Source organism: Tyto alba, unplaced genomic scaffold (assembly GCF_018691265.1).
Source record: "Tyto alba isolate M040663 unplaced genomic scaffold, T.alba_DEE_v4.0 Super-Scaffold_22, whole genome shotgun sequence".
Classification (NCBI taxonomy): Eukaryota; Metazoa; Chordata; class Aves; order Strigiformes; family Tytonidae; genus Tyto; species Tyto alba.
Genome location: NW_024881296.1, coordinates 37972429 through 37987830, shown reverse-complemented (window position 1 = coordinate 37987830; position 15402 = coordinate 37972429). Strand labels below are relative to the sequence as shown.

At 38.0% G+C, this 15402-nt stretch overlaps 1 protein-coding gene across 1 annotated transcript in view; it reads right to left on the bottom strand.

The window, feature by feature from the left end:
• ROS1 (ROS proto-oncogene 1, receptor tyrosine kinase) overlaps positions 1-14635 on the bottom strand; it is a 72733-nt gene extending 58098 nt beyond the window's left edge. The window contains exons 1-11 of the mRNA XM_032992873.2: positions 14513-14635; positions 12696-12749; positions 10969-11028; positions 10252-10278; positions 7208-7268; positions 6361-6509; positions 5143-5281; positions 4471-4672; positions 3727-3803; positions 1228-1350; positions 25-209 (exon numbers count right to left, since the gene is read on the bottom strand). Of these exons, the coding sequence (XP_032848764.2) occupies positions 25-209; positions 1228-1350; positions 3727-3803; positions 4471-4672; positions 5143-5281; positions 6361-6509; positions 7208-7268; positions 10252-10278; positions 10969-11028; positions 12696-12749; positions 14513-14635 (1200 nt within the window). The remainder of the gene's footprint in view (positions 1-24; positions 210-1227; positions 1351-3726; positions 3804-4470; positions 4673-5142; positions 5282-6360; positions 6510-7207; positions 7269-10251; positions 10279-10968; positions 11029-12695; positions 12750-14512) is intronic.
• Between the last annotated feature and the right edge of the window lie 767 nt (positions 14636-15402).

Here is a 15402-nt window from a genome sequence, read left to right as displayed (position 1 = left end):
ATTAATTAAGCCTTAGAGCACTACCTTTTCATTCATGACAAAGTATATCCTCTGGTAAAGCCAGTCTACTGAGATGGACGTAATATTCCCCCAGCCAGCATAGAAGAGCATTAGGTCAGATACGTCAGACATATTTGCAGCTCCTTTCACCCAGATGGAATTCCCCTCAGAAAAATAGACAACTTGTTGGTAAACATTCACAGAAATTCCTAAAAATAGAAAGATATGTGCACACAGATAATACAAGAAATAAGTTTTAGTTTTTCAGTTACTTTTTCTACTTGTCTTAAAAAGAAGTATTTTTCAATCTGCAACCCAACATAATTGAGAAAAGTAACTGATTTTTCTCCTCTACTTCTAGACGTTTTTCATATAATAAGGATACTTTCCCATTTGCTATGTAAGTGACATTATTATAGACAATTGCCCTTCAGAAAGGTAATCAGACAAAAAGAGGATATGTAATATGCAAACCATCTGACACTGATTACCCCTCTCAAGGGCAAACAGATGCAATTGGCATCTCCTCACAAAGCACCATTCACTCTAGAATTCAAGCCAGACATTATCTGTGCTACCCCTCTACTATCAAAGGGTATTTAGTCAGGGGTAACACTGCTTTTCTGGCGTCTTTGTGGCTCTGTGAACTTCAGTAGATAAACTCAGATTTCCACACTGTCTCCAAGGTCCACATACAGCACCGGTGTAGATAAGAAACATTAGAGTGGTGAGTAATTTGAGATAACATGGCTGTCTGGTGACTTAGGCTACTAAATGCCTCGTTATAGAGCTCTGTGCCCCAGGCTAGCTAACACACTAACATACTCTTCAACCTGTATCTTTTGACACTTCATATTATTTCATTCTGAAGTTCGAACCACTTCCCCATATTCATGTTGAGAAAACGCAGTCATTAATCATAGGAAACACCTGTTTTGGCTTCATCTTACCTCAGCTGATACACCTGCTATGTAAAAGTCCAGCTCTGAAGTAGCTGCCTGGATTCAGGGAAGAAAAGGTTGCACTGAGGAGAACAATTCCTCTCTTCCCAGTGCCTGTCATTTCAAACAGGTCAAATCATGTCCTGAAAGTTCCTGTTTCTCCCCATTGACTATAAATGGAGGCTAGATGCTGTCTCTAGGCTAGGTGGGATGCATTCTGTCCTTGGTGAACACAGAGGTCTAAGCCATACTTGAGAGAAAAGGAGAGAACCATATCTGATTTTACCTGTAATGCTGCGGTGTATAATACCGTTTTGCAGGCACTGGGCAGCTTCAAGAAAATGCTCTGTGTATCTCTTCCTTAAGGACTTGTTTCTGGATAGGAAGAGCCATGTTGATTTTTCCTTAACTAACAAACAGAGAAATTCAGAATTAAGACAGATGACTGCAGCACAAGAAAGAATGTTGCTAACTCAGATACATCATTAATAGACATGCATATATATACATGCACACGCATATGTACATGTACGAATCTATTCATACACTTGAAATGACAGACTAAAACTTAAACTCTTAGAGTGTTGAAAGTGAACAGAGTTATTCACCACTACAGTGGCTTCTGGCTCCTCACCTCGGGTGAGAATTCTTTTTGCATCATCATTTCTTGTAACAGTAGTGAGTCCCTAATGAGGGAAAGTAAGCTGAAGCAAATGAGGCCCTAAGGACTCTGAGGAAACCAAGGCACTAAGATATCCATGTGACTCTGAGATCCAGCAGAAGTGGAATATTTAACCCCGCAGACATCTTGGAAAAGCGCAGTCAAACTAGAATATTATCCCACAGAGCCAGAGAAGAACAAGGCAAATATGTTTATTTTATGTATGTCATCATGCTGACCAGTGATTTTTTTAAAGGAACGAGTAAGTTTCACAGGTATGATCTGCTTCAAAATTGATAAATGTAATTTTTTTTTTTTTAATGAAGTACCACATTTTAAAGTCAAGAAGGAGAGTTTGGATCACATAAGCTGGCTTCATGCTTATTCAGGCCCAAGTAACTGACATCAAAACCTCCACAGCAAATCCACACCTTCTGTCTAGGCTATGCATAGCTCTGGGAAAGATAGCTAGTCTTGTTTCTGAGTCTCACATCCTTGAAAATCCAGTACATCCCCTGCTAAATTGATTCACAAGGTAGTTACCTTCATTTCAAAAAGTGATGCATTATTTTGAGTATGAATTTGGCTAATTTCAGTTTCCAAACAATCCTTCCTTTTTTTTTTTTTCCCCCCTCTGGTTTAAACAGCTGTCTGCTATCAGATATCATTTCCTCATATGGGTATCATGAGACTGTGATCGAATACTGTCTTCATTTATGCCCGGATAATCTGCATTGATTGAGCTACATATATTTCTCACATGATGCACACACCAAGAGTCATTTTGATAATGAGCAGGGGACGAGAGGCCAATATCACTTCCATATCTGTTTTCCAGTGACATTTCTTGCAATCCAGCCCGGGGATCAGATTCTTTCCCTGCCTCTTCTCAAGGCTCAGATCTGCACAGCTCAGTACCAGATGCAGTAACACCATTTATGAAAGTGTTACACGAGGAATGGTTGCTCCTGTTCATGTTAGCACAGAGAGAAAGCGCATGCCAGTGCTGTTCAGGAGGAATCACCTGAAGTTTTACATGGTGAACTAGTAAGGGGAGGTGGGATGGTTTTCCACACCTAAAAGGTTAGGGGTGGATAGGATTGTTTGTTTGTTTTCTACCTTAAATTAATCGGTTGGTAATCAGCTTGACTTAATGAACACGGTCAGATGTACCAGTCTGGACATTTCACAAATGGCACAAATGTTTATATGGCTCAGAGTCAAACAACCCCAGGACAAACCTCTGCAGAGTATCCAGATAAGGACATATCTGTGTGTCTGAGCTATTACAAAAAAAAAAAAAAAAAAAAAAAAAAAAAAAAAAAAAAAGTAATATTTTAAAAAGCACTAGAGAAGCTGTAGGTTCAGTTTCTCTAACCAATAGCAAAAGACCGGTGATTCAAAGGCAGACGTAAAGTGTTTGTTAGAGTTGACGAATTTCCAGGTTTTTGACAACAGGATTTTTTCAGGAGGAGGGGAGCATCTTTTGTTTTCTTTTCTAAAGATACATTTTGGTAACATTGTTTTCATTCTCAGTTGTGCTCTATCTCAACATGTACCTTTTTACAGCAATTAATTAATATTTCTGCAATTCTTTAAGTGATACCTATAGTGTATCATTACTTTCATTATTAATTAGTTAATATAGTAAAATAAATACAGCCACGAAAGAGCAACAAAAATTAATATGACTTCACATATTTGTCATGGCATAACTGAGGATGTTTTGACAAAAGAGTTTCATGTTAAGTATTTACTATTTTTACAAGAAATACTTTTGTTTGTTAGCTGTTTGTAGCTGTTAAAATTTCATTCAGAAAATGGAAGCATCCCCCCTCAGTTGCTGCCTCAGACCACTGAGGTGTTTTACATCTGTAATACAACTCGGGCCAGATTTGTTTGGGCCTACCAGCATCTCAGGTTATCATACTGTGCAGCCCAGTAACGTCTACAACTAAAGAACAGGACTCTCTGATATGCTGTTGACTCCTCCGTGTGCAACTCCTTGTCATGCAGTGTTTACAGTCTAAATATTATTCTATTCTGCCAGGTACACAGCATCCCAGTGAACGTGAACTTTGTCCCCAGGAACAGACAGTGATAAGGACTTTGCTACTCTTGTACCTTTGGATTCAGGGGTTGTGATGTTGGCTTCGGCAGGGGGTCCAGCACCAACCTCATTAACTGCCACAATACTGAACCTACGATAAGCCAAAGAGACAGGTTTTGGTTTGCGAGTTGCTTTTGAAAGATTTCCTGAGAAATGTTTTATCGAGCAGGGCAGCTGCTACAGAAGTGCTTGACTTTTGGAAAAGGCCCATTTAAATATAATGCTGTGAGAAATTTATAATAAAAATAAACCCAACCAGAATCCAAATTCCCCGATGGTGGAACAACAACAGAATCTTCTAAATTAAAATTCAAAATGGGGTTTCAGACTCAGAAAAGCGACTCAATTTCATTTCAAAGGAAGATCTGTATTTACCAGTGCAAGTAGAATGCAGGCCTTTGTGCTTAATAAAAATGAAGGAATTTTTCCAGATGCTTAAAGGACTAGAGAGGATTGCTCTGTCATTCCCTGAATATACTGAAAACATCCCACACACGCTTAGAAAAATTAAAAGCAGCAACTAAGAAAATGCAGCCTGCTGGCCCTATAACAAATTGTTTTTCCTTCCTCCCCATCTGACTTCCGCATAAGCAGGCAACTCATCTGGAATAACTCTGTTATCTCAAGGAAGGTACCCGTGCTTTTGGCAAGAACATAAATAAACAACATAACTGTGTGGAAGTGGTATGTAGGCATACCCTGTACCGTCTGGGCAAGGCAGCACAATTGGCCACGTTGGTTATCTTTTCTTTTCATACCTGTAAGTATTGTTTGGGAAGGTGGAGTAGAACTGAAAGCTATGCCCTCTTGAAGCTCTCAACAGCTCATGATTCTCACTGGTCAGGAGCAAGTTATATCCAACAATCAATCCATTTGGAAAAAGTGGTGGAGACCAACTAACTTCAACAGTGTTTGGACTTGAACTCTGAATATCTTTAATGACAGGAGCTGTCGCAGGAGCTGCAAGAGACAGAAATAACTGACTCTGGGATGACATTTAAGACATTAATGTTTTTTCTTTTTTTAGGTACATTTTAAGGTTTCATACCTGTTAATTAATTTATACTAATAAACATTATCAGGAGCAGCATAACATTTCAGCAACGGCTAACTTTTTTTTTAGTGTCCAGGAAAACATGTGTGTATTTCAGTCAAAAAGTTAACATGCAGAAAACTATTCAATGCGCCCTCACAATTTTGACCATGTACTTTCCTGTGTGTGTTTTTAAAAAAGTGAGAACAAGAGCTAAATCTTCTTTCTAGTTCAAACAAAAAGAGCCAGTAGTATTTCAGTTTGGTTTTCTGCAGCTGCCCAACAGACAACATACACATAATTCTGAAGATATCAGTATTTTTGGTGATGGAAACAAGATAACCTAAATGTTTCTGATACGGGCCTGAAAGATGCAATTGATAGTGCAATTCATTACCTCCAAAAGCATGTGTCCGGTAACTGGGACTAGATGGAGAATGGAGCTGCAGCTGAGATGTAATGATCCAGACTACTCGAAACACATATTCTGTGAAGGCTTGAAGGTCTTTGAGTGTATACGAAGTTTCAGATACTACCTAGATTAATCCACAGACACAATCAGGTTTTTTATTCCTCCATCTGCAGCTACTATGCAGGGTGTTACCAGAGCAAAAGGGGACTCATACAACAACATACATGTTTCAGGATACAAAAGTGCAGCATCCTAAGTTTAAATAAGAGAAAATTCTGGGAGTTATTTTCAGCATAGGCTTTGATTTTCCACCCTTTCAGAACTTTTTCTCTTATGTTTTCTTCAGAACACACTACCAAATCTAAATAATGAGTGGATAGATGGAAGGTTGGATGCAATATAATAGTATACCTAGTATACCTAGTTACCTTAAAATATTTATGGTCTGAAGTCATTGTTCCCCATTATTTCATCAATGATTAATTCAGAAGAACTTCCTGCTTAGCAAATTATCTTTACCTTTGATTCATGGCACCAGCTTGCCATGTTCTGTAAACTGGTCCAATAGAGATGATAGCAAGATAAGAAGTGCATAGCTGACGCAAAAGAACATAATACGAGAATAACTGTACTGAGTCAGAAAAAAGGTCTATGTAGCCAAGTATTACGTCTTTGACAAGAACAAAAAAATTTCTCTAGGGAAAGGTTTATAAAAAGAGAAACCCTAGAGCAATATTTCTCCCAATTACTCTGTCTTGGCATTTTATAAGCATGGTTCAACATGAAACAATGGAAATGCTTGCATTTCAAATAATTCAATTTTTTCTTCCATTAATTTGTCCAGTCATTTTTCAAACTCTATTTAGTAACTTCAGTAATTTTACTGTTTGAGAGTTTCAGTTTAGTAGTTTAACATCCACATGTGCCAGGAAGCAGCTGAACATTTTAAGTACACATTCTGTGAAGAAATACCTTCATTTGGTAGTTTTGAACCTGCTACCTGCTAGTTTCCATCAAGGTCCCTAGTTCCTGTGTAGGACAAAACAGGGAATAATTGCCCACTTCTCAACTTCTCTATGCTATTCATGCTTTTGCAAACCTCTTCTGTGTGCCTAACATATTATCCAATATTTTTCTAAAATAAAATGAAGAGTGGAGAACAACCTAATTCCTTGCAAAGTAAAAGGAAGTGTCCTTCTTTACCTCTGTGTACCTCCAGTCTCCAGGGAGCTGACTGAACTTCCACTGGATAATATATTTCACCCCAGAGATGTTAGCTGGCTTCCACCCTAATGTGACACTGTGGCTTCCAATGGTAGATGCAAATGGTGCTCTAGGCTTGTTCAAGTAGTCTGAGTGGAAAATACAATACAACAATAAGAAAAGCCTTTCTCGGTGATCTCTGGGTCTTAAGGGCAAGTGCCTATTGCCCCACACACCTGAAAGCTGTGAAGCCAATAAAAACACACAAAATAATATATTGAAAATGTTGCTGAATAAAACATTTAAAGACATTTTAAATACAGTCGGATAAGTGAGCCTGAACCGCGCCAAGCTCAACGTGAGCAGATGGGACTACAAATCTGTGCTTGTGTAAATGCACTTTTAATTACAGGTACTTAGTAAAATTTTGCTGAATAGAAACCTAGAGAAGGTATGGGAGACTTCTGAAGAGATTTTCAAAGACCCTGTCTCAATAGCACTGTATTGGCCCAATTGTTCCCACATAAGTTGGAGGAGGTTTTGGCAATTATTTCAAGATAGCAGGTCAAGGGTGGGTGTTTGACACATATCATCTTCAACAGTTGAGACTGGATTCAAAAAGTCTTGTGTCCATGAAAGGGAGGGAAAGAAAGTTTTACTATAAGGTAGAGTTAACTTCATTGTATTTGTTAAAACAAAAAAGAAGAGTTGTGATTTTCCAATGAATCAAAACACTCAAGAAATTCCTTTTTTTTTTCAAAGAAATCCAGATAATAGAACAAGTCTATAATCTTAAAACTGAATTTATCACACTGAGAAACAGACACAGGACTCTATTCAGACTTACTCTGTGCTTCAACTCCATATGCATCCTCTGCACGGCTACAGCCAAACTTACAGGAAACTGTCTGTGTAGGGTACAGAACTCACTGGTTAGTTTTGTGTAAAGGCAAACTTCCTCCTAGAATTATGCAGAAACATTTTAAATACATACAAATCCTATGGACATTTTAAATATATACAAATCCTGTGTAAATTATTACATTCATTCTGAAAAATAACAGTACAAAAAACTCACTCCAAAGAGCTTCCCAATAGCCTTTGCACCGATTCACTAGGCACTGAATTAGGGTTTTCTTCCTTACATACTGTCCCTTTGTAGAAAGCACAAATATGGGGCTACATTAAAGTTGGAAATAGACCACAGTGACAACCATTGAGTTAGGAAGTAATGGGTTTTAGCTTGTTAATGATATGTTCCATATGTTGGATTTCACTCTTTCCCACTTCTTGTATTTCCTATGAATGAGGCACATTCTTACAAATGTACTTTCAGTGAATTTTTGAAACAGTTGAAATTAGTAATTTGCAAGAGCAGCCATGCCTAACCCACTCTTCCTTTTTAGTAGTTACTCCTTCTGATACACTCGTGTCTACAAACTGCAAACATAACAAATATACCAGTGCAGTGAGTTCTCCACACTCACATCTTAAGGACAGAAAATTCCTAATATTTTCCAGTTTAGGTAGGGAACACAGATATACTGTTACCCTGATTTCTAGGTAGAGAACTTAAGGGGAGGTAGTAACATTCTTCAGGCGGATCTCAGCAGCTTAAAAATTACATGCAAGAACCGAGTCTTCTGGAAAGCCAAAACTTTTGAGAAGTGATGGTTTGAGATTTTCTAGACAGGTATTTCACTTGAGCTCATTTTATTCTGCAAGTTCATTTGGCCTATAAAATCTTGAAGTTTACTTCATACAGCAGCCACCTTTCAAGTTATAATTAACCTTTACATCATTTCGAAACAATTCACTATGTTAAGCGAGCAAATTTTTTTAATTGCTCTTTCTATGATTCTAGGATATACATTTCCGGCACCAGACGAAAACTGATAAGGCTTGTTAATTCAGAATACACAGTTGCAGCTGAGAGATTTTAAAACTTGCTTAGCAGTATATTCCTATATGCATTATCTCACATCCAAGCATTCAATGCCAAGTACAAGCACTTAAAAAGTTTTTTTCCAATTTTTTCATATTCAGAGAAATAAAATACTTTCAAGTGAATTATCATGACTGTTAGTAGGCAAAGATCCGGGTATTCGCATACATCAGTTATCAACTATACACTGGAGATTTTGTTTACAACCAAGATTTGTTTAGTTTGTAGGGGATAGTGTCCCCAGACTACATGCTGATTCATAGTACCTTCTGCTTCATTTAACATACGCATTTCTGACCATTTGCTTTTTGTTGTGTATTTCTTTCTTCTGATCTTTGTCTGAACCAGAAATACAACTTGTGCTTGAGGTAAGAGGATTACTAAAGCTCCTAGCCTTAGAAATTTTGAGGAAAATTTGCCATCTGCTCTGCCTGAAAACAAGAAATCCTCATATATTCTCTATCGATCAGAACTGCCCCTGTATGAGCCAGATTCTGCCCCCTTTCTTGTGAGTATTCCCAGTAAATTCAGTGACAGTCTCCTGTTCCTAGGCGAGAGGTAATATCTAACAGGAGCAATACTACCAGATTTCAGTCCCAAGGTGTAGTCACATGAGAGAGCTGACCCAGCACCAAGGGAAAAATCCCACTCCTTTCCCCTGTAGACTGCAAGGACCTGGTCCTCTGCACGCATTGACCTGGTGCTCACCTGACCATGTGGGGAGACAAGTCAGTCAGCTGAGCCAGTGGAAGCATAATCCCACAAAAGCCCTTGCAGAGTTACTGAATTTAACTGGCATATTGTGTGGCCAGATAAGCAAAAAAAAAAAAAAAAACACACAAAAAAAAACAAAACAAAAAAAAAAAAAAACAACCAAACAAAAAAACCCCAAAACAAAACAAAACAAAACAAAAAAACAACCAACCAACCAAAAAAAAAAAACCAGAACAACAAAACAAACAACAAAAAAAAACAAAACAAAACAAAACAAAACAAAACAAAAAAACACCCACACTAATTCTGTGTTTCTGCAAAAGTTGGTTACTTCTTGGACTGTTCCTACACCTCAAAACCACCATTTAGCGTATTTGTAAACCTTTGGCATGGTCACAACTTTGCATATTAAAAAATATTAAAAAAAACCAATCCTTTCAATCAAATTTCTAGTTTGCCAAAGGGTTTCTGTTCTATTTGGGATTCCCTCCAACTACTCCATCGCCTGCCTGAGGTGGGTTGTCCCCATCTGGGTACAACCTTCATACTGAGGTCTCAACAGTCCCAAACACTGTCCTGCAATCGCCTCATCCCCATCCCATCCTACACTCTATGTTCGTGCTAAAGGGGCCTCAGAAAGTCACCATCTCTTTAGCAGCACTTTGTTGGCTCATACTTACCACTCTAAACACCAGTCCATCTGCAGCACAGACCAAGCACTCTACATTTGAGGACTTTGCCCCTTACTGAACTGAATTTTACTTCATTCGAACTCTCTACCCAGTCAAGAGTATGTTTTGTCTTCTAGCTCCCACTCCTTATTTCCACTTCTTGCCAAGCTGGTGGCATACCAGCATTAATGAGCATTCTCTCTGGATCATCTTTGTAGGCATTAATGAAAAACTTGAGAGAACAAGACTCCTGTGAGAGCCTAGACTACAGTTTAAATAGGTCTGTACTGCGTCCCATACTGGTGTGGTTAGTCTGCTTTCTTTAAAGCAGTATTCTTTGATACACAGCAGTTTTTAATGCAAACATGTCCTTAGCAACCATGCTGGAAAGAAAGGATTCAGGTACTTAACTCATTCTTCAGCTTTAGGAAGCACAAGACAGTTAGACCTGGATTGACAAGTTTGTATATCTACACTGCATTTCTTAGCACTATGTGGACATAGTAATCACTAAGATCTAATATTATTTTTTTTTTACTGATCTGATAGCATTTAACTTACCTCACATGCTCTGGTGTATGTCTTGTTCTGCCAAGAAGCAAATTAATAAAATGAGGGATTAGCATAAATATAATCACAGAGCATTTCAAATGAATAATATCAATTAATTACAAGTTTCTTACAGTGAAAGTACACTAGAAAACCCTATCACTATCAAATAATGAAAGAAGGAAAACCCACACTTGAAAAACCAGAAAGTCAACATTAAAATGATGCCAAGGATGAATGAGCTTCAGGTGTTCAAGAGGTCCAGAAAAAAAAAAGCAGTTTAAAAACTATCATGGCAGTTGTCCCAGACCAATGCTAATTCTCATCCATCTGGTTCAGTGAAAGCAAGAAATCAATCTAGTAAAGACTATGTGCTTCATTTACATCTGCATACAACTCTGAGACAGGCCCCAGAAGAGTAAAATCCTGAAAAGCACTAGTTGTTTATCACTGTCTGAAAATCTGAATGAATGGTTGAGTTTAATGAACTATAAAATGTCCCCACATTTTGACAAACACGGTGAAGACTTTTGATATTACAGGTAACTCCCATAGCAACTATTATTAACTTCCCAAAAGAGAATTTATAAACGTACGGAAAGAAAACATGGACTTTACACCTTTTCATAGAAACACTGCTCTGATTAGGTTTTCCACATCTGCCATTGGATAAGGTACTTGATAGACTGGAGATGAGTGCTATAGAGCCAAGGCTAAGGCAATACTCACACATGTCAGTGGGCAATTGATTTGCACCGTTGCATTCCAAAAATGACATCCCTGTGTGCACTACAAAGACAGACATTGGCTTTAAAAAGGACTTCAAAAGCAAATTTTTCAAAAGAGCTACTCCAGCACTAAGGGTAAGGACAATAGTTCAATTTCCAGCTGCAGTAAAACATTCTGCGTGATGAAGTCACTTAGCTCCTTCATGTCCTGGTTCCTTAGCAATAAAATAGGCAGTAACAGCACTTAAGCTCTGGAACAAAAATATTAAACATACCTAGGGTTATAGGTATTGAGATACTATAGTAAGGGAGTTACGTTGTATGGTGCCCTTCTCAGTGTAAAATCAAATATAGATCAGAAGGAAAAATAAATCATTCTTAGAGATTGGTTTGTGCACAACAGCAGATGTTCAACTACCTCTTGAGCTCTGGTAAAAACCTTGACACCCTTGCACGTCCCGAGAGCACTGACAGGACTGCAGGACTCTTGAGCAGGCTGTGACTGTCACCTGGGGAGACTGCTGAGCTTTGCACAGGCCTTGGGAAAGGGCAGAAGGTGCCCTGGCTAAGACAGTCCATGTTCAGCCTTGCTCTGGGAACGAGTCACCCAGCCAGCCACAACGTGTGCGGCCAGTGGTCCTGCTCAGCTTTATTTTGCCGCTTGTTCCCTGTGGAGAAGTAACAGATCTGCAGTATGCAGCACAGGCGAGCACAGTGGAAAGCCATTCAACACAAGCACCCCGCTCTCCAACAGGCAAGGCATTGGCTTTCAAACCGTGAGTTTTCAAAGAGCTAATAAATGTAACGTGGTTTGGATTTGATGTTGGACCTTTCGTGTTTATTCTGTCCCATCCACTTAATGGTTGGGTACAATTTTCTTTTTAAAGGGAAGCGGCAGGGGAACAACTTTGGAAGCAGGAGACTCTGATATCGAGCACTGCAAAACCTCATTAAAAAAAAAAAAATAGTCAGACTTGATAACACTGAGCAAAGATACACAGTAACCTGAATAGGCGAGTCAACCTTGCTATGTATTGTCATGACAACACAGCCTTTTACAGTCCCAGCATCATAAATGACCCAGCCTCACTAGATACCAGGGGCTGAGACGCTGCTTCCCACTAATCTCTGTGGAAAATATTGATGATTGAGTTCTCCACTGCTCTTTAAAGAATATACATAACCGCCAGCTTGAATTGCATTTGAAATCTGAATGAGAACATCAGCTAAAGTCCTCACAAGAATGCTGCTATGGAAAGATCATGTTAAGCTGAAGAGGCCCCCACAATACACACAAACATTTGAAGTCCTACAGAACTCTAAATTTTCAACAGTTGTCATTTTAAGTTTTCTCCCATCAAATCACTGAGAAAACAAAATAAACTACTTAACTGTACAAAGGTAGCTGAACAAAACAGTCTTCATGATTTGCATTTTGGAGGGAACGCTAGTTTTGACTCAATTTCTCAAAAATGAGTGATTATGAACTCTGTAGATCACAAATGTGAACGTGACTCACAGCAGAAATCCACATTTTCTTTAAACAAAAAAGATAGCTGTGTCTTTAATAATTTGGGTCAAATCTAAGCACAAAACCTACTGACTTATGCCAGACAGGCAACTGTGCACATTTACATGAAGCCTTTGACAATATGATCTTTGTACCCATTTTATTCAAATAGCAGTAACACAAAATGTCAGTAAGTAACAAAGTAAGCAATTACTTACTGCTTCATTGATCTCACTAACATTGCAAAGATTAGTAATTCCAAGTTCTCCTTCCTATAAGAGAAATGCATACATTTTTACAAAAAGTCAAAATTTTTCCCAAAAATTCTTTAATTAAAATATATTAAAGCATTGGTTTCTGGTAAAACAAATTTTCTTTGACTAATGTTTCCTCATTTGAAGAAATTTATGGTTGACACACTAGTAGCTTCTCATGTGAGACTAATTTCAGAGTACCATCAAACAAAGACATTGGCAGAATCAGCTGGTGTTAATTAAATTATCTCAGGTAGGAATTTGGCTCTCATCTCCTGATTCTGGTTCACTGAGTTGATAACAAACGCTTCATAAATATGTTGGGCATAAATGACAAAGCCAAGTGGCTTTGACCTCTTGGGAGCAGAAAGACACTCCTTCAAGCTAAATGCCTTTTGTCTGGCCTCCTTTTGAAGGGATTTTACACAGCCAAATGGTGGCTGCCCTTCTCCTCTCAAAAGTGCTCTCAGAGCTAAGGTGTCTGTTTTTTCACATCATTGGAAGTGGGCAAAACCAGTCACCACCTGTGAAGTGCAAATGATTTGAGGATGTACCTAACAACATTGGAAAAGCTGAATGTTAGGTCTTACGTTCTGTCCTGCAAACAGGTAAGAGCACCCTTGATAAAACAACCCTCAGGAAGAAATTTTCAGCAAACTGGGCACATTGTGACAACAGTGAGAATCAAAGGTGAACATAATAAGTACACTGGAGGCGAAAAATAAGAATTACAGCTCTCAGATTCCAACATTATATTTTTCTCATCTGAATCCCTAGCACAATACGTTCACTGAACATGAATGCGATTTTCCTGTCTTTCAAAGCTTCAAGGAAGAGAAACTGATTTCTTATTCTGAATTAATTTAAGCTTAAATCGAAGGATCTCCATTAAAGTTATCATTGCATGATAGGCTTCCATCAGGGAAGGCAATTAACTCTTTCACTGGTGCAAGAGTTAGAAATAGTTTTAAAGAAACTGTCAGACAAATGTATGAAATAAAATGGAGCAGGTGATAGTCTTCTGCAGTAGGTTTCCACAGTTACTTAGCCCCAAGGCACAAAACGTCCTTTTTACTGAGCAAAGGTACATGGTCTTCTAAACAACATCAATGTTTCAGGCAAATAGAAACAAGGAGGTAACTCCTGAAAGCCTCATGCAGAATTATTGTTTGTATTTCAGAGGTGTGCTTATCTTTGTCCTGCATCGGTAGAAGGAAAAATAATAAATTCCACTTGACTACTCAAAGGAAACTTAAGAAAGCATAAAATTAAGGATCCAACCACTTTTTTAAATACTTAAAGAAATATCCACAGTTTAAAGCATATGTGACTTAAAAAAGAAGCTGAAACTAGTTCAGGATAATTGTGCAAGCCATATATTCCCAGACAATTTCTTGTGAATTTACAGTTTTCCTAGGTTTATATAAGAGAAGTCATAGACTAGACAGAAACTAATAAGTACAGTGAGTAAACTGAAAGAACAAAGGTTTCTCTCTTCCACCCTTCAGGGTCTTTAGTGCTTATAGTAATTTCTGAAGCTGTTGGAACATAAGCATTTAAAGAAAGCATAAAATGAAAACCCATGCAATCTGGTTAATGGGATTTCTTCCTTACCAGGTTCCGCAAATTCGAATGCTAAACATTAGTTCTCAAACTCTGCTTTTACTCAGAAAACATGCTTTAAAATAATTTTTAAACAGCTGATATGTAATAGAAAATTCTCTACAGTGCTAACAACCATCTATGTTTCAAAAGATTAAGTACAATTTTTCAAAACTTACCAGGTTACTTGTACATAAGTTTTGACAATTTTTTGAGAAAGTACAGTACACTGAAGAAATCCATACACAATAAAAAGAAGCAAGTCTGCTTAGCGGGAGATCCCACAGGCGAGTGTTCCTCATAACTTAAACAATTTCATCTGTCAGTCTGGTTCTTTCCTTGACTTGGCCATACAAACTCCTTTTAGTCTAGATGACGGAGATGTGACTGTGAAATTTCTGCATTTCAGTTTATTAAATATTTCTTAAATCCTTGTTTACACTCCAAGAACTTTTCAGCTTCCTGGAGCACTTGTCTTGAAATTGCACAACATCTATTTCATAGTTTCTTATTAAACCACTGAAACAAAAGAATTGACCAATGAAAGTCAGCGTATCTCCTTACATAAATATCATTAACGTAAAGAGGAAACTAAGTGCAACGCTTTTAATCAGGTGCTCCAAGCAACACGGAAACAGGGAAAGAGGAGAGAACACTGGTCTGATCTTCGTTTCTACTATGATTAAGCTATTTCTAAATATTTTCAAGTGGATACAACTAAGAAAATTTGTTTGTGATGATGAATAACTTTGTTAGAACACTACAGTTCATATCAGTCATTACAAAAAAGCTAACTGATTCTCTATTTTAATGACTGTTTCCAAATGTTCCATTTCCACACCAAAATACCACTCACAGCAGCCCCCTGTGTGCCTTCTGATGCAACAGACACAAACTAACCAGAGCAAATCTGCTAGGAGTTCTCTACATAAATGGGCACAATTGTACTGATAAATTTGTGCCCATATCATGGAAGAAAATTGGAGCTGATTGATAATTCATGTATCTAACAAGAGGTGAAGAGTCCTACATCAAGTTGGAGACACACATTAAAGAGATCAGTGGGAAT